The sequence below is a fragment of the Gymnogyps californianus genome, chromosome 3 (genome assembly GCF_018139145.2).
Source record: "Gymnogyps californianus isolate 813 chromosome 3, ASM1813914v2, whole genome shotgun sequence".
NCBI lineage: Eukaryota > Metazoa > Chordata > Aves > Accipitriformes > Cathartidae > Gymnogyps > Gymnogyps californianus.
In genome coordinates, this window is record NC_059473.1 from 112,197,771 (window position 1) to 112,221,912 (window position 24,142).

General features: G+C 35.2%; 1 protein-coding gene across 2 annotated transcripts in view; it reads right to left on the reverse strand.

Annotated features, from left to right (window-relative positions):
- ROCK2 (Rho associated coiled-coil containing protein kinase 2) overlaps window positions 1-24,142 on the reverse strand; it is a 103,550-nt gene that overhangs the window by 18,798 nt on the left and 60,610 nt on the right. The window contains exons 4-20 of one of the 2 annotated variants that reach the window (XM_050892996.1): window positions 22,299-22,436; window positions 19,440-19,700; window positions 13,587-13,731; window positions 10,889-11,027; window positions 9,109-9,200; window positions 8,155-8,314; window positions 7,480-7,543; window positions 7,311-7,322; window positions 5,574-5,653; window positions 5,164-5,212; window positions 4,285-4,420; window positions 4,064-4,155; window positions 3,568-3,814; window positions 3,159-3,265; window positions 2,320-2,479; window positions 1,110-1,270; window positions 505-689 (exon numbers count right to left, since the gene is read on the reverse strand). In XM_050892996.1, coding sequence (XP_050748953.1) covers window positions 505-689; window positions 1,110-1,270; window positions 2,320-2,479; window positions 3,159-3,265; window positions 3,568-3,814; window positions 4,064-4,155; window positions 4,285-4,420; window positions 5,164-5,212; window positions 5,574-5,653; window positions 7,311-7,322; window positions 7,480-7,543; window positions 8,155-8,314; window positions 9,109-9,200; window positions 10,889-11,027; window positions 13,587-13,731; window positions 19,440-19,700; window positions 22,299-22,436 — 2,228 coding nt within the window. The remainder of the gene's footprint in view (window positions 1-504; window positions 690-1,109; window positions 1,271-2,319; window positions 2,480-3,158; window positions 3,266-3,567; window positions 3,815-4,063; window positions 4,156-4,284; window positions 4,421-5,163; window positions 5,213-5,573; window positions 5,654-7,310; window positions 7,323-7,479; window positions 7,544-8,154; window positions 8,315-9,108; window positions 9,201-10,888; window positions 11,028-13,586; window positions 13,732-19,439; window positions 19,701-22,298; window positions 22,437-24,142) is intronic. The other variant, XM_050892995.1, reaches the window with a different exon arrangement.

A 24,142-nucleotide genomic window follows, 5' to 3' on the forward strand; every position in this document is an offset into this window, starting at 1 on the left:
GCTGGGATTTAACACAACTCCTATTTGAAGGTCCAACAGATGTGTTTAAACATCTTTAGTACTAGATATTTCCAGTGGTTACGTTTCACAGCTCTGTATTAGCATTCATTTCCAACTCCAACAAGTTCTCCTGGACTAATAACGCCAGTAACTTTCCTCTTCACTGAAGTCCTACGTCATTTGAAAAAAAAAGTACCTAGACTTTTTGTTAAATAAGTGTTTCTCTGAAGTCCTCACACTCTTGTGTTTAACCTGTTGTTTTTTTTTTTTTAAGATTTTCAGGATAACAAACATCTTTTACTACAAATCTATACATTGCTGAATGACTAGGGCAAATCTCAGCTAGAGTCACTGTAAATTATTTTAAACAACAGTTAAGTTTTGCACTGTAGAATAGCATATTCTGTGCAGTAAATTTTTAAAATTAATATTGCTCTCAGCTTTTGCCCCAAACCAATTACAAATCAGTAACATTACTAAAAAATATAGAGCAACTCTGCGTACTTGCGGAGTTCGTTATTTTGTTTTTCCAGACTTAATTTGATTTCCTGAAGATGGTTATTCTCCTGTTTTAACTGCTTCTCTGACATTTTCAAGGTGTTGACCTGCTGCGTTTGCATCTTGAGGTCATTTTGAGTGAGACAGCGCTTCTGTGTTTCTTGCTCTATTTTTAATGTCAGATTTTTTACCTGAAAAATAAACAGAAACCTGTGAATTTTACAGACCTACAGAAGAAAGCAACATTTAAACAGTGTCTTTTACTGACTTCCTCTACATTTTTATACAACATGCTCACATCTTTTGATAAGTCAAAGCTGTTTCCTGAATAAAGGCATTAGCACACAATAAATAAGCTAGTTTTTCCATGTCAATCTCACAGCATTTTACATTCCAGAAGAAAAACTTTTTAAGATCAGTAATGCTGAAATATTTCAGAAAAATGAAACCACACTCCATAAAGTAGACTTTTTGAAGGTCCAAATACAGAGAAGGAAAAAGTTGCTGCCATTCTCATTCACAAACTTTCCTAAATATAGCTATAACAGGGAAAATATTAGGACATTGAAAACCAGGTTCCACTCAACACTCCTTTTGTCAGTGTTCCTTACATCTTCATTTAGTATATCCTTTTGCCTAAGGAGCTCATTGATTTTCTGTTGTGATTGTTTGAGATCACAGTCCAACATGGAGCGTTGCTTTTCAGCTTCTAACAACCGATTTTCTACTTTTTGCTTTAAAGCTCTCTCTTCCAAAAGTTTCTTCTCCATTTCTGTGAAGTAAGAGATTTAAGACTTCAGTCAGTGTAAACCAGCGGATTTTGGAGGGCGAGGGGAGGAGGACGTCTATCCCATATTAACAATAAACAACATGTTTATCGTTTTAACACTGAAGAGAAAGATTGCTGAAAAGTGATTCATTAAAATTTTCACAGTAAACCCATACCCAGAGGATGCTTTTGCAAGTATTCCTGACTGATGGCTATTTCCTACTTTTGAGTTTCAAGATAACTTCCAGTTTCTCTGCAATGCATCTGAGATGGATAAAAAGGATGGATTTGTAAAAATAATCCATCTAAATCTACTGACTATGATAATTTGAAATCATTTAAAGAGTTGAAGCTGTTCAGGAACCTGATGTGATTCAGCCATTATTATTGAATCATTTTTGCTTCTTTTGAACAACTGCATACTCAAAATTTTTGTGAATGCTCTGCAATTGGAAAGACAGGATCTGTAGGCAGCTTTTTAAGTAGCTGCAATAAACATAAGCCATTTAGTTCAAAAGTAAGAGCCATCTTCTGGAATTGATAATTATCCCTCTCTCTAAGAGATTTCAATTGTCATGAGATGCACCAGAATATGCATGGTGACTATGGAAGCAAAGGCTTGCTATTTCTAACTCTATCTGGTCTACATATTTAAATTGTTAAGTTGCTGACATATATTTTATTTAGGAAGACACAAAAAGGTATGAGTAAACTGAGTAAGAACACAGATAAGCTCTTAAGAGAAATGTTTCAAGCGGTTTTAGTAATATAAATTTAAGAAAAATAATTCAGAATACACTAGCACAGAAAATGAATTAGTGGTGTGTGCAATGGAGAACCTGTTTTACTCTAAGACTAAACCAGTGTGTCTTTAACCTAGCAAAGCAAGGACAAAGGGACTACAACTGATTTTTACGACACCAATTATATTTAAAAAGAACAGGGGAATCAAGAAAAAAAGCCTACACTTAGGGTTCCACTAGCATCAAAAGATCATATTACCTACTTTGTATAATTTACACCTAAGTCCAACTGTGACGTCAAATACATACCTTTCATGGCTTCAGATTTTGCTTCCTCTATAGATTCATAGATCTTATTTTTGTCTGCTAATCGTGCTTTTGTCGCTTTATGTTCAGCTTCTTCTTGCTCAAGGTTCTGCTGCATAACTTTGAATTTATATGTCATATCTATTTCCATGTTGCTCTTTTCCTGTTAAAGAAAAAATTACATTGAAATAAAACATTAAATACATCAGGTTAAAGACAAAATTGTGGACAACAGTAACACGCTCCTTGGAAGTATGCTAAGAGTAGAAGAGACAGCTCAGACTCTAAGGTGCTAACTGAGAACTCATTTCTACAAATGTTTTTCTATGGATGGCAAAGCGCTCCAAAAATGCACAATGACATTCCCAGTTGCAAACAATTACAAAATTACTGCCTTACCAACCAACATTCTGTAATAAGAGCGGCCCAAAGATTAAGTTTGTTGAAGAATGTTTTCAATACTTTTGTTTCAATGACAAATTTGTCAAACAAAAATATTAGCAGAAGCTTTTTTTATTTGTGGCAATATTAGGAGTTTAAAAAAAAAACCCCAACAGATGAAATCAAATGTTACTACTGCATTGTTAAGCTACACACTGGAGTACATTATTATGTACTTTAGAAGTACAATGTATTATGATCATAAGGGAAGTGATGTCTTTTTTCCCCCCACTTCTCAAATTGCAAAAACAATAAACAAAAAATTCAAAGAAAAAGAATAAACACTGAAAACAAGGCTTATTTTGTGCATAGATTTTGTCTCCACGTCTCAAGTAATAAAAGCGCACATTTAAAAATTCCATAAGAATGTAACACCAATGTTCACTTAGAAGTGCTGTTACCTTTTCTAAATCTGTAAGTTTTTCCTGCAATTGTCTCTTCTCCATTTCCAGTTTGACTAATGCACTCTTTCCATTTTTTACTTCTTCTTCGAGGCTAGATATTCGACCTAAAAATGACCAAAACATCAATGAGGCTGGGCAGTGTATGAAAAAAGAATTTTTCAAATGTAACAGCTTCTAATTCTGACTATTGAGAACACCTCCCTTTAGGGTGATTTTAAAAGTTATCAACAACATTTTATGAGTGTTATCATACCTTTTCTCTTAAATCTGTGTCCACATTTACATAACATTGTATAGAACAGCACACTAATCTAGTCACAATCTGAAGCTCAAACAACATCATCAAAACCTATTTTTACTTCTGGAATGAGAAGCAAGCTTAACTTCAGAAGATTTGCAAGAATACCTTGTAAATCACTGATAATCTCTGATCCATGACTTCGATCTCTCCTTTCTGATTCTAGAGCTGACTGAAGATTGAGAAAGTCCTTCTCCAGTTTGAGTTTCGCATTCTCTAGCAGGCAGTTCTTATCTTGTAGTTCTCTATTATTAGCTTCCAGCTGCTGGATTTGCTTTGTGCTTTCTGTCTGGTTCTTCCTTAACCTGGCTGCAGTATCAGACTCAGACCGCAGCAAAGAATTGGCTTCATCCAACTAAAGATTGATAAAAACATACTTCAGAAACAATTAAAATATAACAACTACAATTTCCACTACAGAATACTAGATTTTATGGATTAAAGAAATAAAAAGGAGTGTATTTTAAGATTACTTTCGAACACCAAAACATGACAAGAACAGCTTTTAAAACTCCATTACACATTTCAATTCCCTCCACTACTAACAACATCTGTACTTCAAACAGCTATTATTTTAAAATATAGATATATAAAGTTGGCATGCCTGTCTTTGTAGCTGATTGATTTTCTCATTCGATATTTGAGAGTTCTGATTCCTCTTTTTTAAATCTTCAAGCTGGTCTTTCAAACTGTTAACTATAACAAAAACAATTCAACATTGTTAATCACTGTCATGAAAAAGCTTCAATTTGAACCATAATTCATTTATTTTATCTTTCAAAAACCCACATCAAAACGGAACCCTTCAAGCATGGTTCAACATACCCTCATTTTCCAAATTGCGTTTCTTATCTGCTTCATGTTCTGCTTTTCTCTGGTATTCTGCATTCTTATGCTGAAGAAGAGCCTTTTCTCTCTCTAACTGTCTGACTGCAGACTCTACATTCTTCCTTGAAGTTATCTGGATATATTTAAAAAAAACACCACTAATTACATACAGAAGAGTGGTATTCTTTAAATGATAAAAAGACAGCTCACGCACTCGGTTTAGTTTGTAATGGAGAAACACACAGTTGATTTGCCTGCCGCAAACACAGCGTATCAGAACACATGGTCAAATCCAGCCCAGGACGACTATGGCCAGGAGCTTTTACAATTTAAAGACTGTTCGATCGTTTGGATTTGACAAATCTCGTAAACCTGCCTAGCAGCCACTCCAGAAGCACAGAAATATACATGTAATGTAAGGTCTTGACATGTGCCTGGATGAGCGGTACATGTTGTGCACATCCACTCAAGATATGAGAAATTTGTAGTAGCACTAAGGTGCAAAGCTGGGCAAGAACTAGGGTCCTTTTACTGACACTGAACAATGCAAAGAACGGCCTTCCTCTTCTAGCAACATTACTCTCACATCTTCAATTTTTAGAATCGTATACGGGATATTTATATCATGCTGTCCTCCAAATTAAAAACACAGTAAAAAACAAATTCTGGAAATAAATGTGTAGTTGTAGTACAGAAATCACAATGAAAATATTTTAGCAATGACAACAATTTCATGCCTCTGAATATCAAGAAATCAACTGGTATTACTCACTATAAATACACAGCTACTCAAAAGTAATTTGCTGTTTCCTAAGGAAAAAAGCCACACAGAAATGTTAAAGTTCTGATTCCAATAAGAAATAACTACGAACTTACCTCTTCATCTAGCTCTTTCACTATCTTCTCTAAACGAGTATTAGCAGACCTGAAGAAATTTGAAAAATATTTTTAAACCCTGCTGATTATACAGAAATTAGAATGTTTGGATCTGTCTCATTAATTTTATGTAAGATACTTTATTTTCAGCAATCACATGAAACTTCAAAGACTGGGGAAATCACTCAAACAATAGAGAAATTCTCATGGAGAGTTAAGGCCAAAAAAGAAAAAAAAGAAACAAAACAGTAGTAACAGGAGTAGCAAGAGTTAAGCCAGCAATTTACACTGAGGTCTGCTTGCAGGGTCAGGAACCCCCAAAGTGGATTAAAATGCTTTTAAGCATTCAAAAACAAAAGGTGTAATAAAACTTTTCTATAAACATACCAAACATGTCAAAACAGTCTCACCTGTATTTCTGTTCTAGTTCATCTTTGGCTTGTAATTCGTTACTGAGCTGTTCTTCTAGCTTGCTTAGTTTTTTCTGAAACTGTGTAAAATGTCAAAAAAGCATGGCCCACATAAAAAAATGCTATCACATAAAACAAGTGTAATTCAATTAAATAACAAAAAAAGGGAAAGCGAGGAAAATGAATCAAATCTTCCACTATATTATTTTAAAACCATCACTAGAAGGTTACATCTTTACAATGTATTAATCCTGATGATTTTAAAGATACAGATCCATAGCAACGAAATTTGCTGCATGCTACATTAAATCCAACCATCACAGAATTATGTGCCACAGATGGTGAGTCATAAAATTTCTACGGGCAGAGAGTACTGTTACTGGCCCTTTGCTGTATTCTTTCTCTGTAGACAGAGACTTTCCACTGCAGCAGAATTTTTGGGATAGTCTTTTCTAAATAAAATTAAAAAATAAAAAGGGAGGCACATGATCAAATTGGACTATATTCAGAGAATATTACTAAGCATGCTCAATGACCTCACATAAGAAGAATTTCTTAAGACTAACACATACAGAAGCTAACAAACACTTTTCAGGTTTGGGAATGCTTTGTTTGGCTTACTAAAATATTAGAAAGAAATTGTGAGTCAAGTACCCAAATATTCATGAAATAAATTACAAATAATAAATTTTGGATTCGTCTCATGTCTTCAGGCTTTCAAATGCATTTGTTTTCCTCCCTTCCTCCACCTCCTCTACCCCCCAAACATGAAATGTAAAAATGTGGTTTTCTAAAACACTTTATAATTGTTACAATTAGAAGATTCCTGGAACAGGGACACTGAAAAGGACATTAAAACCAGAGATTCATTGCTTGAGAAAATACAAATAAAAAAAGTTGTCAGAAGTGAAATACAAAATTTTACCAACTACGTTTACTATCACAACATAAACCAAGTATCACAAATGTGACGCTATGTATTTTAAACAGCAGTAGCATTTCTTTTTAAAAAGGAAACTCTAAAACTATTAATCTATTCAGCAATGTCTGAAACTATTCATCTATTCAGCAATGACAGGAAGGAATGAAGTGGAGTCTAATCAACATTTGCATTTAAATTTATGCTGGTCAATACATAATGCATTTCCTTTAATTATTTTTTAAACTTACTTTGAAAAGGAGTTTGAAGTTTTAAGAAATGTTAACAACATACTATCTACACTTGACTAATACAAATGTTTAAGTAACATAATGAAGTAAGTACATGAAAATTCCATAGCATTCTCCTGTCACCTGCAAATTTAAATTCAATTGTCTATCTTCTAAAGCTGGATAAACATGCTCCATACACTCACTTCAACTGAGAGCACGATTTAAACATTCCTTTATCACTGCAGGTGACAATTTACTTTTCCAAACTCTGAATAAATCAGTCATGAATCACTCAGGCAAGTGTGGAGCCAAAATTCACAACCTTCCCAAGAGTGATGTTGTTTGTGGCAAACAGAGCCTTACACATTTGTCTTCCAAACAAATTCTAGATGCCAAAAGAATTCGAGAAAAATCTGTATTCATTCACCTTTATGCTACAGTACCTTAATGCTTGAGTACAACTGTTTCAAAATACAACTGCTTTACTGTTAACAATTTGGTGAATAAACATTTAAGATATTTCACATTCACATAAATTATGTAGGAATTTTTTGATTCCTTTCATAATTCAAATAATATACTTACCTCCTTGCTGTCCTGTAAATAGAAAATATCATTTTTATTGAGGATTGTTGAAAGACAAAAAGCCCCCCACAAAATTTCTTGAAAACTTATTTTAGACTTTGTCTTTTCTTAACGGACTTAACAAAATTAGTTAATCATACCATTAATACTTACGAAAAAAGGCACTAACCTCATTTTTACTAGATTGCACAGATTCATTTTCTCTGCAAGACTGAGAGGAGTCACTTAGCAACCTGTCAAAAACAAAAACAAATCCCTCCAGCTCTTATTCAAGTTTTCAACAACTCTGGCAACCTTGCCAATCAACTCATTTTAATCAATTCTCTCAAGTCGTAATTTGTCCTACGCTATTCTCAGAATGAAGCTTGTTTTATTTCAGTGTGAGTGCATCTTTCTGATTTGAATCTTTTCTTAAGTGAAGTATAACGTATGTTTTCAAATCCATAGCAGCTTATAACTTTTTAATTAATACAATTATTTTTTAACTATTCAAGTTGAGTCCTAGCAAGCTATTATCTTGTGTAAACTTTTTTCTAAAGCTACTAATAAGAAGCCATTTTAGAACTAAATTACAAATCTATCAGTATTTTAACCCTATAAGATTTTTTTAAGAATATATAATTCTGTGCATATAAAAATACTGTGTTTAATCAGAGTTATCAAAATAACCAAAATAGTAGCAAATGATATATTCTACTTAAACTCTGCATTTTATATCTTCACAATTGGACATAAATGAATATAATGCAATGAATAAATTCTGTATCTAGAGTGAAAAAAAGGATAGGCTGTAAGAAAAATCTGCAGGTGTATTTCTAAAAATGCATATTAAAGTATCACATACAAATTGTCTCTATAGTAGGTAAATCCTATAAAAGGCAGCTGGTTTCCCACGAAGGCTTTGGGGATTGGAAAGGTTTCCACGTCTCCCTTGTCGTCCTCAATGTCATCAAAATTACTGCTATCTATATCACTGCTAAGCTCAGGAACAACAGGAGCAGCAGCTATAAAAAGGGGAGAAAAGATCAACTTCACTCCAAGATTCAGCCACGTGCTATATACTGGTATCTCTGTAATGTTAAAAAGACTATAATATAAGTTATCTTGCTAGTTAAATATGTGTTAACCATGCAGCAGCTCTGTAAATATTACTGTGAACATTTTTTTGTAGAGAAATCTATTTTTACACTAGTTGCCTAATGCACAGAATATCTAATGCACAAAATGTATTTGCTAAGGTAATCACGTTTGCGAATAGAACTCTAAATACAATCATCATTTTAACAAACTTTATTAAATCTAGGACTTTAGAAGTTATGATCAAGCTCATGATTTGAACTGACATACTACTTTTTTTTGCCTAAAGCTATCAAGTTCGCAATGCCTTAAATGAAAAGCAGTAAAACTGACAAGACCGCTGTCAAACTACTTTCTTAACTACAGAAGGTTAAAAAACCAAACAAACAACCACCCCAAAACAAAACAACAAAAGCCACAAAGAAACAGAACCTAACATCCATTCTTTTTAGTTAGAATTCCGAAACATCCAGGTCTGTTGTTCAAAACAGAAATCTATACATCAAAAGCATGTTAAAGGTGAGGATAATTCCAGTAGGAAAAATGTGCATTTACTAATCCTTACTGATAAAGAGTTTTTATAATATAAATGATAAATATGGAAGTTTGAGCAAGATTCTTGATAGATAGAAAATACTTAATTTATAGAGCCTAAAGTTTTTTTAATTTCTACTATTGCAAATATTGAATAAAAATAGAACTTTTAAGCTAATTTACTTACTCTCTCGAATGTTGTCCCAGTTCCACTGATCACTCTTGAAGAAAGGGTGATGCTTTATTTCTTCTACCCCATTTCTCCCAAGTCGCACATCCCTAAATGTAGCAATTAAGCCAGATTCACATTAGGAAAAATAGCAATTGCTTTTTGTTATTTAAATTCTGACTTGCTCATAAGCAGCAAAGAAGCTTTCAGTAAGATTGCCTGTGTTAACCACATTAACGGTCAAATAAAAAAAAAATTGAAAACCACCAACCACTGATCTGTAGTTTCTTATATAAAATATACTCTGTTTCTTAGCATGCACTCCCCCTGCGACTGCTAAAATGTCCAGAATTTGGAGTCTGCTGCATGGGGAGTAAAGCAAGAAAGCAAGCACTGAGGCAAAAACTAAGAAAAAAATAAAAACACAAACAAAAACCCAACAGCCTCGAGGGAAAAAAAAAACCTGCAGAAGTTCTGTGTCTGCCAAACCACATGACAAACCTTAAGACGCAAATGAAGGAAGGTCTAACTTACTGCACAGAACAGTTATTCAAAGCTGGACTGAAATAAATATTTTAAGAATACCATCCTGTGCCCCATGACTAACCCTGACACATCTTTTGCTGATATTTGCAGTGAAGTAAATCTTAAGTGCAACACAAAACTTCTAGTTTGACCAGAATAGTCTCTCTTAAAACTAGCTACAAGAACAGGACATAAAAACAATGCGTGTAAAAGAACTAATAAATCATAGGGTCGATGCTTATTCCTTCTTTAAGCGCTTCAGCAGTGATCACACATACAGAAAGAAGGGATCTGTTTCAAATAAATTGCCCGAGCACTGTATTAAATATAAACAGGAAGACGGACACACGTAGTGGAAGTACACCTCACCACATTTACATTATTAAATTCTACTCATATTTTCTCTCTACCCTTCAGCTACTAAGGGTGAAAAACGCTGTTAAAGCACATCCTTCCTGAGTAACCATGATCTTGCTCAACAGAGCAATCAATCTCTCTTTGAATGCAAAAACCATAAGGCAATTTTTTTCCTAGTCCCTCATTCTATAAAGGCTAGATGCTCTGCTGTAGCCAAGTTCAGGTGACTACAGGAAAGCATAAGAAGGCATCATCGATCCAGAGTTAACTATGGACCTACAGCGTTATTCTTTTAAATCAGAGAAATTGAAGATGATCCTTCTGGAACTAAAGAAAATGTAAGTGTTCAGGTCAAGAACAAGCTTACACAGCTTAATATCATTAAACGGCTCAGTTCCACAAAGGGAGACCTCTAGGATCTATTTATAGCCAAAACAATATCCTTGCTAGTTTGTTAGCTATACTTGTCAATTACTACAACAAAGCAAATGAAAAAAAGTTCAAACATTCTAAGAAAGCTTAAACAAACTCAGTAAATACGTGCTTATTTTCATAAAAGTATTTGCTTTCATTTTTTAAGCAACACCCGCTTAGACACGGAGCACAACACTTTGGTCCCTGCCTTGGAGCTTACAAATTACTTTCAACCTTACAGGTTTGTTACTGTATTATACACCGCAATTGGAAGGATTTGTCTGGCACAAATTGTGTTGTTAACAAGAGCTGTCAGAACTGCTCATAGAAATAAAATACAATACCTGGAAAAAACACCCCAAAAGAAAAACTAGAGAGCAGGAGATTTTGCAGAAGAGATCTGAACAGAGATTAGAAGTAATGGAAGGAATTAATTTTTACAATGTACATGTGCTAATACCATCCAAAATAAAAACAGTACCAGAATAATACATGCTCTTACCTATCAGTTAAAAAGGCACAGATAAGGTTCTTTGCATGCTTAGAGATTTCCACATCATCTGGGAAATGTAATGAGTTCTTATGATCCATAATTTTACTGTATGTTCCTACTAGCGAGTCTGCATAAAAAGGAGTATCGCCTGAAAATAAAATAGTAAATTGACTGTGATTTTGAGTCATGTTCAAGTCATGTAAGTTGAAAAAGACAAAAGACATAAACAAAAGACTACAAGTTTTACCTAAAATAGTCTTTTATTAAAAAAAAAACAGTAAAATTTGAATGCAGGGTACAAAATAATGTATACTACTAAAAATATTCCTTCCCTAAAATGCCTGTGTGACAAACTAAACCGTTTTCCATCCTGCATATCACTACCAAAATTTTGCCCAATGAATTACATCTTTTGTTCTACCTGAAGACTATCACTGTGTTTTCTAATTTACATGATGGCTGACACCCACATAAATCCCCATCTTTAAGTGCTTCCACGGGTGTAACGGACCGAAACTCATTAAAGATTTGCTAATGCACATTTGTTGGAAAGAATCCATCAAAGCTCTCCAAAGACCATTTCAGAGGCACACAGGTCTACCCTGCCTACCCCTGGAGCTGCCTAAGGCAAGTCAGCTCTGAGCAGGAGCCCTCACAGTGTGTTACTGCACTGTTAAACCCATATTAATAAATCTTGTTGACTGATATATTATATTAGCTTCGGTGCCCATATTAACATGGGCAGGTGGCTTTTAAAATCATAGACCTTTCCCACCCAAAGGTTTGCAGCACAGGCTTTAGTTAAGTCTAGCTTTGCAAATATCCTTAAGAAAGGCAAAATTGGGACAACTGAAAAGAATCAGTATTGATAAAGGTAACTGACATTCAAGTTACCTGACAACATTCTGAATATACAAATGGTTTGGGTCAGGAATCAAGAGGCTGCAACTTTTATATAAATCCTTTCTCACAACTAATCCATAGGTTTAATAGAGAAGGTGAACAATCAATCGCGTGAGCTAGGCTCTTTCCTCCATCCTGGTGTGCTGCGTGCAGGTGGGGATCACCTGGCAGGGCAGTCAGCATGCTGACTGCGTGCTTCCAACAAGCTACTGAAAATTTCAAAAGGCGGTACTTGAAAAATGTACGAACAGACCAATGGACAAAAACCATTCAGCTTTCAAAAAGAATATAAATGTAACAATCCTACCTTTAGCATCTTTCTGTCATTTTATGGCAAAATAAGAAATTAGTACACGCCAGCTTGAATTAAACTTCTAGACTTTCAGTAAATTCATTAGGTTGTCATACCAGTACATTGGAGAGGGGGATCACTGATATTTGCTGCTGCCTCCCTCTTTCCAAACCTTCCCCTTCTCAATTGTCTTCAGTCTCAGAAACAGCTTTGATTTAGGCCACTCCTCAAAACTATCCTAAGTCACTGAATTAATGTTAGGATTCATCCTGTGACCAACGTTTTAGCTTTTAGTTAAGCACACAATAAAAAGTAGTACCATTTTCATTAGTACTGTGCCTTTACTAAAACCAAAACAACAGAATGCTTTCTGTGTTTTCTTTAAAGCATAAAGTTTTAGAAGACCATAGGCAGAATCTGATACCTAAACACAAACAAAAATAGATACTTTCTACCAATGTGTGGGATATGGAGAAACTAAGTAAGATTTCACTTTAAAAAAATGTTTTCATTAGAAGGATAAAAAGGGGAGAATCCTCCCTCTCAGATACAAGGGGGGGAAAAAAAAAAAAAAAGAGGCTCTGAGAAAACATTCTGGACAGCTATGTCCAATATTTTACTAACCGAAGAATTTTACTTATTGCTAAAATTGTTTATGAGAGACTATTAATTATAAAACACACTTTTTGTAAGTCAAAATGCCTTAATTCTGAAAGACACAGAGATTGTAATAGCATCATATATCCAAATGTCTTTCCTGGCTCAGGATACCAGAAACAGCAGATCTGCAATATTCCCAGAACATGCTGATTTGGATTTTTAATAATTATATGCTCAATTCCATCGTTCCATAATCAGTATTTTGCTATTAGACTATAATACTGATCCTTACTGTATTTTAAGATGCAGATGACTCATCTCCTTAAGAGATTATATTCTATGTTCGTTGCCATAGCAGTCCAGTGTATTTTACTGGAAAATCCTGACTCAAGCATAAAAGAAAGAATCAAAGCATAAAAGAAAGAATCAAGCCATACTTATTTTGACCTAGCAGAAGCCATTGCTACTGCTGGGGAAAAAAAAGGGGGGAGGAGGGGGGGGACAAAAGGAAAAAAAGGAAGAAAGAAGAAAAAAAAAAGGAGAGAAAGAAAAGGGCAGTCCTGCCCTTCCCACTCCTTTCCCATCTCTTCATCCCTGAAAACTCAGTACTGCCCCTCAGGTGGCACAAACGTTCATGAGATGGTGAGGTAGCTGACCCCAGTTAAAACTATTCTAAGAATTAGTTTTAAGCTGAACCGAGTCAGGGAACTAATCACTGAGCAAGCACGCAAACAGCTGTCACAGCGTAAGAGCGACAGAGAGCAAAGAGAACAGGAATGAAGCAACAGCATCAGCCAAAAGTCAGAAGCTGTTAGATAGTGAGGTACAACCAGCCCCCCTGCAGCAAAGTACAGCTAAAGGCATAGTAAAGACTCAATGATAATCTCATTAGCAGAAGAAATCGCTACTTACCAACTAGCATCTCAAAAAGGAAAACTCCTACAGACCACCAGTCACATTCCCGTCCATAATAACCATCACCCCCTTGCGATTTCAAAACTTCGGGCGATATGTAGTCAGGCGTTCCCACAGCTGTATCGCAGCGCACCATACCTGTCTGTGCAACAGTAAGAATTCAAACAGCTCAATTAAAAATACTTCTGAGTCTTTAAACAATTTGTCTATTACTAGACCAGAAAAACCTTAAAAAATACAGCCTAAAATATTTGGTTTGAGGAATGTGTTTGAAAGACTCTATTTTTTACTCCAGAAGCAATATGACAGTTCCTGGTAACATGCTCTCCCCTGCCTACTCCATAGTGGTTTTTCTTGATTACATCTTTCAAAAATGACCAATCTTATTATTTTTACCATTGGTTTCAATATGAAGCTACACACCATATTGGACTGCTCCTTATCTCACTGAATTCAGGGACAAACTTCAGAATAATTTTGACAAGCTATGAGTTCTAGGCCCTACATAGCAGATACATAACAGTTTGTCTAATTCAGACAATAAATCAAGTTATAGGTAAATTTTCACAGTCATACCTTGGTTTTTATTTAAAGATAGGAAAAAAATAAAAGGAAAAGAATATTTTTAAAGAACAGCAAAGCTTTTTTTTTTTTAAAGTTATTTTTATTAACATTAACATAGTTGTATCAACGGAATGATTCTTCATCCTCTTTGCTTCACACTGAGAGACTAAAAATGCAGGGGCTAAATGACGCAGAAGCATCATCAGATCTGCCAGCATGCTGGTTCAGACTTACAGGCCTTGTTTCCTTTAATCAAATTCACTACATTCATTCCAGAGAGACCAGATGGATGAATGAAATGAAATCCTGGATGAAGTTAGAGAAGTACCAAAAATACACTCATCTTTTATTCTGTCTCTCAACCTGAAATCTTTTCTAAGTCATCTTACAAAGTTCTTTGTACATTTTGCCATCAGCATGAATGGCAATACATATTAATTCTGAATATTAATACAGAACATTAGTAGCAACAACTAAAGTCAAAATGCATATTTAAAGAAAGGAAGAGAAACATTTTGCTTTGGGAATTGTATTGACATGTAAAAATTAGACACCACATTACAATATTTCTTTTCACACACAATATGAACTGCCAAAAGCTTTTATTTATGTACTAAACCAGAATCCTGGAAAGTCATAAACCGGCAGGCAAAAAACTAAAGTGATGACTAAATACTGCAGAGACCTCAGGAGTACTTCAGATGTCCTCCTGGCAAATGCCTATCATCTTCTACAACTCCATGCCGAAGCTGAAACCTAAAGGAAGTTTTAACTTCTCAGTTCCAGAATGAAGAGCAGGTTAACTTCTGCTTTCTATACTATGAACCAGATAGCACGTAGCTTGATCATCCTGGAATAAGAAAATGAAGTTAACTCTTTTCAGAAGACCTAATGCAGTCTTTGGACAAAGAAGAATACAGATGAACACATTTTAACACTGGGAAATAAACTAAAGCCCAAAGACTCCAGAAATCTGAAGCTGAGAACATTCAAAAATGGATCTGGCACATGGCAGGAACTATTATTTGAAAATCCTGCTTATAACAGCACTCTGCAGAAACCTACAGGTCTTTTCTGAAGCTTAAGCCTCTCTTTGCTTTGAGCACTGGAGGAATTGCTCTAGGCTCATGTGATTCTGCTGATCTAGTAGGACTGTGGCATCTTAATGAGGCCTCCAACGCTGGTGGACGTCTATCTCTTCCTTATCCAAATGCAAAACTACAACAAGGGAAAGTCTGAATCTTCACTCCGTGAAGACTGGCTGAAGCTATCTGAATCCCTCCCTGGGTAAGAAGCTTCTTTAAAAACAAAGTCACCTAAACAGTTCTGAAAGATTTCTCTGAAGACCGCAGCTTCAGTCACAGCCTCATCACCTCGACACCTAAGCACTTAATAACACCCCACTTCCCATTCCTCTATAATTAATACACCAAAACAAGAACACTTTTTAATATGTTATACATGTTGATATTTTATGAAGTCTTATGCAAACAAAGCAAAGGTTGTGCCAAAAAAAAGCCAGCCCTACCCAAGTCTGATGGCTGGTAGGTAGCAACAAGGAGAGTTCTTTCCAATGACATTACAGATGCTAAAGAACCCCAGATAACAACGCCTTAAGTTTTCAGACAAGATGTAAAAGAACTGAACAGCAAAACAAAAAAATATTTCGACATTTAAAAGGGCCCTGCGTGCTAACATCCGTTCTCAATGGACTGTATCTCTCTGAAGCACATGGAGTTGGTTGTACTTTACTTCACTCCCCGTAAAACTCTCTACCTTTTGTCTCAGGAACAAATCTAAAAATGCATTCACAGAATCACAGAACAGCCGGGTTGGAAGGGACCTTGAAAGATTATCTGGCCCAACCTCTCTTGGGAGAGGGAGTCTAGTGAGATTATCTAGCACCCTGTCCAATCGCATCTTGGAAACCTCCAGTGATGGGGATTCTACCACGTCCCTAGCGAGGCTGGTCCATTATCATCTGAATATAATATTCCGATTTCTGTTCCTCTCATTTACACCCTTGTTCTTTCAAAGAACTTGGGCGCTGCTCTGTATGTATTTTTAAGTACTGGATACTCTTAATACCACAGTCAGACTAGCTTCTATGATCTCTGGCATCTACAATCTCTGGCATCAAAGCCAAGTAAACAGGGAAGTCCTCTCTGTGCAGTACATGGCATCTTGACAGTCCCTACATTCTGCATGATGACTTCTGCCTTCTGTACTTCAGCATTTGAAGAGATCTAAAGGGTGCCGTTTTCTCTGGCCAAAGTGCTACTCCTGTGTTTCAAATACTAAGCCTCTGTGTTATGCCCGAGTAGCACACTTGCTATAGCAGTTCTCATACAGAGCTTCCTTTTGGGAGTCTCAGGCCAGTGTTTCACCTGAGACTTCACACCACCTCAAAAGATCAAGGTGGATCTTGGAACTCATTGCCTGCAGCTATGTGAGAGATGTGCAGTGCAGAATTTTAAAAAAAGCTGTCCAGGAGACACAGCATGTTCTCACAGCTTATGACAACTTGGCGGTGAGGCTGTAGTGTTTCCTAGCATCATTCAGAATTATTATATTGCTGAAGACAAAGCAGTTCAGTCTTCATCCTCAGGAGGATCTCCATGTGACCTGAATGACTTGCTGTCTTGAACCAAGGCCGAGAATCAGGCTTTCACTCCCTCATGAAATTCTTTTCAGTAAACAAGAGCTGGAGAGCGCTTGCGTGGAAACATTAGGATAGCTCAGATCAGGTGTTAACACTGCACCCAGGCTTGCGCAGCATGCTGCAGGCAATGAACTGAAGCAAGAAGGATCCAGCAGAGTCTTGGACAAGCTTCAATGAGAAATAAGTTGAGTTCTAAAAAGAGGAATACATTCCTTCTTTCAGCTAAACTGTCTGAGCCGAGGTGGTAATCCCAAATGGTAAACATCCCTTCTTTCAGTCACATCTTTTTTCAACAGATATCCTTGAAACCTGTGCTCTTCTAAAAACTCAGTTAGCACAAGACAGCATTATGTACTGAGCCTGGCAACACTAGGAGTTCCTGGCTCTACAATACCTACTGAAGCCAACTACTGTCTAGTTTCTTACAGAAAACCTGAAGATTAGAGTCCGGTGAAACCTGCCCTGGGCTACCTTGTCATACCTAAATACCAAAAGGGAACCACAATTCCTACTAAACCTTTGAGGCCAACTCCATTCTTTATTCAATTATAGAAATACTCATCTTGTTGCAGATTTTTAAAAAAAGCAAAAAAACGAAAAACCCCACAAACCCCCAAACCATCACAACTGAGTTACATAAACAGGTCAGTTCCTTTTATGTTGGAAAAGATCACTAAAACACTTAGCAATTCTTTTCACATACTGGTAAGGAGGAATTCTGCTGCAAGTGTCTGGACTGGCCTGGAAGACTTAAGAGGACACTGAATTCAATTCCACAGCAAAGGTCAAAAAAGTCTCTCACCAAATTGCAGCAGAATTTTCCTGGCCTCTCAACAGCATACGGAAGATGCTAATGTGCACAACTGCTAAAACAACTCCAAATCAGAAAACATAAATAAGTATTGGGTAAGCATATATTTTCTAGAAATCATCATGCCAACACCAATATTATATTTACACAGCTGGGATGTGTTCATGTTTTGTAAGAAGTAGCATGAGATTTGGAGACAATCCAGAACCTCTCAACTTCTAAAGCTTCCTGTATAAAAAATTTTTGCCATTCCACTGAGTCTGAGAAACACGAAGAACTTAAAATGTAATCTGTTAAAAAATTAACTTCTTTAGGAGATCACTGATTCATTGATGATGCCCAGTCCAAACTGGAGCTCACTATAACTCTTTACGAGAAATGTGCATGCACATCTCACATTTACAATATGATCAACCACGTTTTAGTATTCCATTCTTTTAACAACAACAACGAAAAAGAAAAAAGGAAAAAGAGGCTTAGGTTCACCATTTCTGAGATCCCTAAAATAGCATAAAGGATCACCCTTTTTTGTAGATTTATATTATGAAGTTTTTGATGCTTTTTTAATTTTCTCTTCTGAGGAACAGCAGATTCCCTTAAGACCTACAGTTTTCTGGCTCAAAACCAAGATTAATTTTTTTAAGGAATAAATTAAGAGATCAAGTACTAAATACCGTCCCCTAAAATACAAGCAAGTAAATCATCAAAGTGGAGGGAAACAATCTATCTGCCTTTAGAATAACAACTACAATATCAGCAAAACTAAATAACCACTGAACCTCAATAAACAGCTGTAGTTGTTGAATGAAGTTAATGTGTTCACAGGAAAAAAAAAAAAACCCTAACCAGAGACAGTACTTCTAGATACAGCTGAAGAGACATGAACTTAATGATGCAAATGCAAATTAAGTAGATTGCAGAGATTATACCAAGCACTGCCTAAACAATACAGGAAAAAATATAACACATTGAAGCAAATAAGCTTAAAAGGATCATCCTTGCCAACATTAATACAGAAATTTTTCAAAGGCCAAGCAAATCATAACACACAAACACACAGTTTGTTTAGATTCTGTTATAATTTTTCACAGGAAGAATATATGGTGTAAATTACAGCATAACATTGTTTGTCAGGGAAGATTTTAAAAGTGCAAACTACAAAAGGCAGCTTTATTTTTAAGTCTCCTTTAATAATATAAAGTATTACATCCTGTTAAAAATAAAATATTCTTATATAATCTCATTAGAAAACTGTATTTGGCTGTACATGCTAAAATCTGGACAATTAAAATGTATGACATCTTGACAAATAGCTAACATAAATTTTAATCAATATATCATATACTGCTGCCTTACTGTGACCTCATTTTAATGACCACTAGAGGATGCTATAAGAACAATTAGACACAGTAAAAAAAAAAATAGGGACTGTATCTTGCCTATAAAATAATTTCATTTACAGAAAAATGTCAGTTTATGAACTGTTCCAAGGTTACTAATGTTGAAACTAGTTGTCGTCTCATAAGCTTTTCAGACATTTGGCAAAAAAATGAACCTCAGAAATTCATAAACACATATGCTTTCAAAAATAACAAAAAGTAAGTTTATATCCTTCTTCCGTGTGCCAGAACAGTTTATTATAGAAAAGGTTACACTATTTAAAGTACCCTTGTATTTAAAACTAGGAGACAAGGAACAGCTTTCCAACCAAGTGGACCATTTGATGAATATTCCTTTGGGTATTATAATTCATAAGAAAATAACCTTAGAATTACAGTTTTATAGATGATAAATTATTCAGCTGCATACTTACTTGATCCATTTTCATGCAAGTGCCAAAATCTGCCAGCTTCAGATGCCCGTATTTATCTAAAAGCATATTGTCAGGCTTCACATCTCTGTGTATCAAGCCCATGGAGTGAATTGCATCAAGAGCAAGAACAACTTCGGCTGTATAGAACTTGGCCCATTTCTCAGGCACATCGTAATTGCTCATAAGATTTACAAGATCTCCACCTGGCATGTATTCCATTACCATGTACAAGTATTTGTCATCTTGAAAGGCACAAAATAGCTGCAACATTAAAAAAAAGGAAAAGAAAAAAGTGCAATTACTTTTCAGAGACAGCTAGGAAAAAGAAAAAAGCACTCTATCTTGAAGTTTCATTAAACCTGAGCATACGTTTTCAAGACTGATGTAAAGTAACTTTATTTTTTATATTCAGGTAATCTACATTTTCTATTAATTATGACAGTACCTTGAAATTTACTGAACTTCAAAACCCCCTCATTTTCATTTTTAAGAAAGCAAAAGATTTCCTGATTATTTTAGTAGTATGAGCTTCTATATATCCATGTTTCTTGGCATTAAAAAGCATCACTGAGTCAAAATGCAAAATATCAAATCTGAGAAAGGGAGTATCGTATATTAATTTGAAAACAGCTCAACAATGAATAGCATCTTAGACTCTTTCTAAATTTCGTATATTATAAATCTCCTTATCTCTGTACATATTTACAAAAACACTTGTCGCTACTGATTTTGTCCTAAATCAACACATGGAAATAAGAAAGAAAAAAAAATGTTCCTGAAGACAACTAGAACACAATACAAAGAAATTAACAATAAAGTAACGGTCTGGTATAGGTTGCAGCTAGTATGTTTCCTACTAGCATGATAGTGAAACTAAGTTTAGTCTCCTTAAAATGTATTTCAGACCTAGAGTGCTGAAGTTTTAGACATTTCATCCAGCAATCACCAGGTCTCAAAATGGCCCAAACCAGCAAAAATCATTACTATCAAATGTTCAATGACTGGTGTGAAAAAGTCTCTGAAAGTCTCTCCCCTTATTTCTCTGGGAATACTGTTCCTTTACATTAAAAACTAAAATCATTCACATCGTTAAGTTACCCACACAAAATTCAAAGGCAACTGAAAAAGAGGATGCGTGGAACGGAGGAAATCAAAACCAGGGAGTTTGTGGAGGATGAGGAAACATGAAAGGCAGGAACATTATTACGGAGATTTGACTTTTAGATTAAAATTTATTGTATATTAGTGACAGAAGACCTATATTATAAATACATCTTTTAATACATATATATTGCACTGTATTTGTTTTCACAAATGGATAGTATATACAATATATAATATGATCATGCATTTGGTCATTAAAATCCAAAACAGTCTCTGTATTCTCACATGTAAAGATATTAATATAACACAATAATAAATAACAACACTATGCCTTTATACAGCACTTTCACTATTGCCCTCAAGGGATTTTATTTAAAAAAAAAAAAAAAAAAAATCAAAATTATCTAGGGCTCTGGTTTCACTTGTTTTTCACATAAAAAAGAAGGCACAGAGAAGCAGTGTGATCTGTCCCAGTTTCTAGCTCAGAACAGGACCTATATTTTCTTAAAACCAGCTCGACGTCCTATCCCACTGGACCACATTACCTAAATATATCACACTAATACACTTCATCGTAGAAGGCACAACTACAACTATACTTTAATTCATTTGCTATTTACAAAAACACACATACATTTATATCATGCTACACTTGCTACACTTCCCTTTGAAAACTGAGTGTCATACATTTCTTGTTACTTTCAACTGCACGTGAAAAATAAAAATAATTCTGGACAACTACTGTCATTAGAACAAAAATAAAGAACTGAATAAAAATTCATCTATTTGGTGAAGTATTTCTGCTGAATATAGGCAAGAACACAGAATATGCTCAGAAGAGCAAAACATCTAAATAAAAAAAACCTTGTAAAACATTTCTTGCGTACATGAGGTAAAGTGTTAATAAGAATATATGGAAACCTTAAGGCAGTCTTATTAAATATACAGAAGCATGGCAATATACGTGAGAGCGTTTAAATGTATTAATTATTTAGCAAAATGAAGTACTAACAATTTCTCTAAGCCTATGCTTTCACTACTAATTTTATTAATTAGTGTAATTTACCAGTTATAACAAATTGCAATATTCAGTACTAATTCTTCCCAAAGGCATAATTCATAATTACCAACACGATGATGATACACGTCATGAGACAGCTGCAAGCAACTGTGTTCAAGATCAGCTGAAGAAGTCAACTCTCCATTACTTGGATATTACTTCTGAGCTGAGATTCAGTAACTGATTGCTAAACAGAAGACAGTTTCAAGCAAACCACTGCTACAACCTCCTGTCTTGCAGGAAACCAGCAGTGTACACTCATCCATCTGCCAAATCGCAGCTGAAAAGACAGTAACTACTTAAAGCACTCTTAATACTAATTGCCTGTGATCAACTGACTGTATCACAAGGAAAGACTGGAAATAATGTTGACATTTGTTTCTACATTTCTATACAGAATTTTTCTTAGTTGGAAAGGTCACCTCCCTGTTATTCCAAATAATTACGTGGATATTTCAAAAATCTGTTTATTTCTGTTTTATGATGCATTTGTAGTGACTAAAACGTAAATTAATCTACTTTCTAACACAGTCAAATACACAAAGCTCAGTGAAATTGCTGTAAATAGGTATTTTTTAAAAAGTAAAATCTGAACCTAAACCATGATTTGAGTTCAGATGTAAATTCAAAACCAGCTGAAGACTGGGAAAGATTTATGGTTTTATTATTATTTTACTTTTACATATCTTCCTTACCTGAACCACCCACGGACTGTTGGCGAAGGCCATGATATCTCTTTCTTCCCAGAAAAAGGCTGAATCTGATCTCTTGATCATTTCAAATTTACTAAGTAGCTTCATTGCATAAACTTTCTGTGTCATTTTATGGCGAACCTGTTGGTTGAGAAAGAAGAGAAACAACTTTTTTAAAATACCTTGTAAATAACTGAATACCAGCATAGTATACTTCTCCCATGCGCAAACTGCTTTCTGGGATGCGATGCCTCCACGTCTTCATATACCCAAATTTTCTACACAAGTAAGGATTTGAGAACTTCCAAATCTGGAAAGAAAAACCTAACAGCTGCTCCAAAAAAAACCATAGCAGGGATGGAACAAGAAGGATGCCAAATGAAGGAAGATATGCCAGAGCCTGGCCAACTGCTGCAGCTGCCACTGCAAGCCCAGAACAGGAGCTGCAGGGCCATGAGAAGGACGTGCCTCAGGGTTGCGGGAGCTCTTAGGAGGTAGCTGTTTTATTGAAGATGCACTGATACAAGCATATCTTCTTCCTCACTATGGCTAGGAGCATAAAAACAAGAACTGACTCCAGTAGTCTGCTTACTCAAATTGAAACTGCTAAAAAAAACCCAAACCAAACCAAACCCAAAAACCCCAAAACTCAGAATGAGAAAAGTACCATCTTTCTCTAAAGAACTGGACTACTCTTAACATTTTCTGAGTGAACGTGCCTACTTCAAATCACCCAGAACACTAAAAAAAAAAAAAAAAAAAAAAAGATTAAATAATTCTGTCTACAGAAGAAAAAGGAAATGCTTATCTATTCCCCCTTCAAAAGTTCCATCGTGTAAGGAGAAATAAAATGCAACTCTGCTTATATTTTCTTATTCTGAACACCATCTATCCGTTGCATTCATTCATGTTTGAAATTCTGCAAGCAGTCCACTTCGGCCTCTTCCAATTTTTATTTTTCACAAAAAAGACTGCTCCTATTTCTTAAGTAGTTCTTAAATTCACTTTAAATGGTGTAAAATTAATAACATAAATCTTGTTGAAAAACTGAAATTAAAACTTTTATGACAAAATCTGAAAATATTTTGGAAAAATTCATCTCAATATGGACATGAAACAAAATCCTTAAAGTACAGACTGTAAAGTCATTGCTCTGTTAATGAAACAACATTAGATTTATGCTACTTTATGAAACAACTACTAAAGGACCAGTTTTTTAACATTCTCGAGTGTTCCTTGCAGAAATCAAGGTGAGAAGTATTCAGCTGTAAGATGTCTGAGTCAGCAAAAAAAAGAAATTAACTGCATCTTAAGTTTCTGCACATTTTCTTCACATTAAAAGCAGAAATTCAGTGGACTAATTTGTGAAATCAGAACCAAACGGTTATGATTTTCTGGTGCATTTAAAAACCTCACATTTAGTAAAATAAACCATATCCCCCAACCTCTTAGTTTTACACAATGTCCAAGTTTAATTACGCTACTTGAAAGAATGTTTAATAGGCTCTTTTCCTGAACAGCTGTAAATGTTTCAGGTCCATTACGTCTGCAGTGCAAAGCTTCAGAGAGGCACTTATTTGGTCTACAAAACTGGGAGCATCAGTCTCCTGCTCCTGAGGAGTGGTAAACATTAATGTTGCTGAAGCCAACAGGAATGATCTCTAGAAAAAGGAGAAGCATCGAGGTGGGGGAGGCGGAATCTTGGAAAGAGTGAGAACATGAACAGAAACAGGATTATTTATGAACTTACTGTTCTTGAAATTGGGGATTTTTGCTCTCAAGGTACAGGTACAAAAGTTTTAGGATTAGTATCTTGCATAGTTTAACACTAATCAACAGCCTTCTGT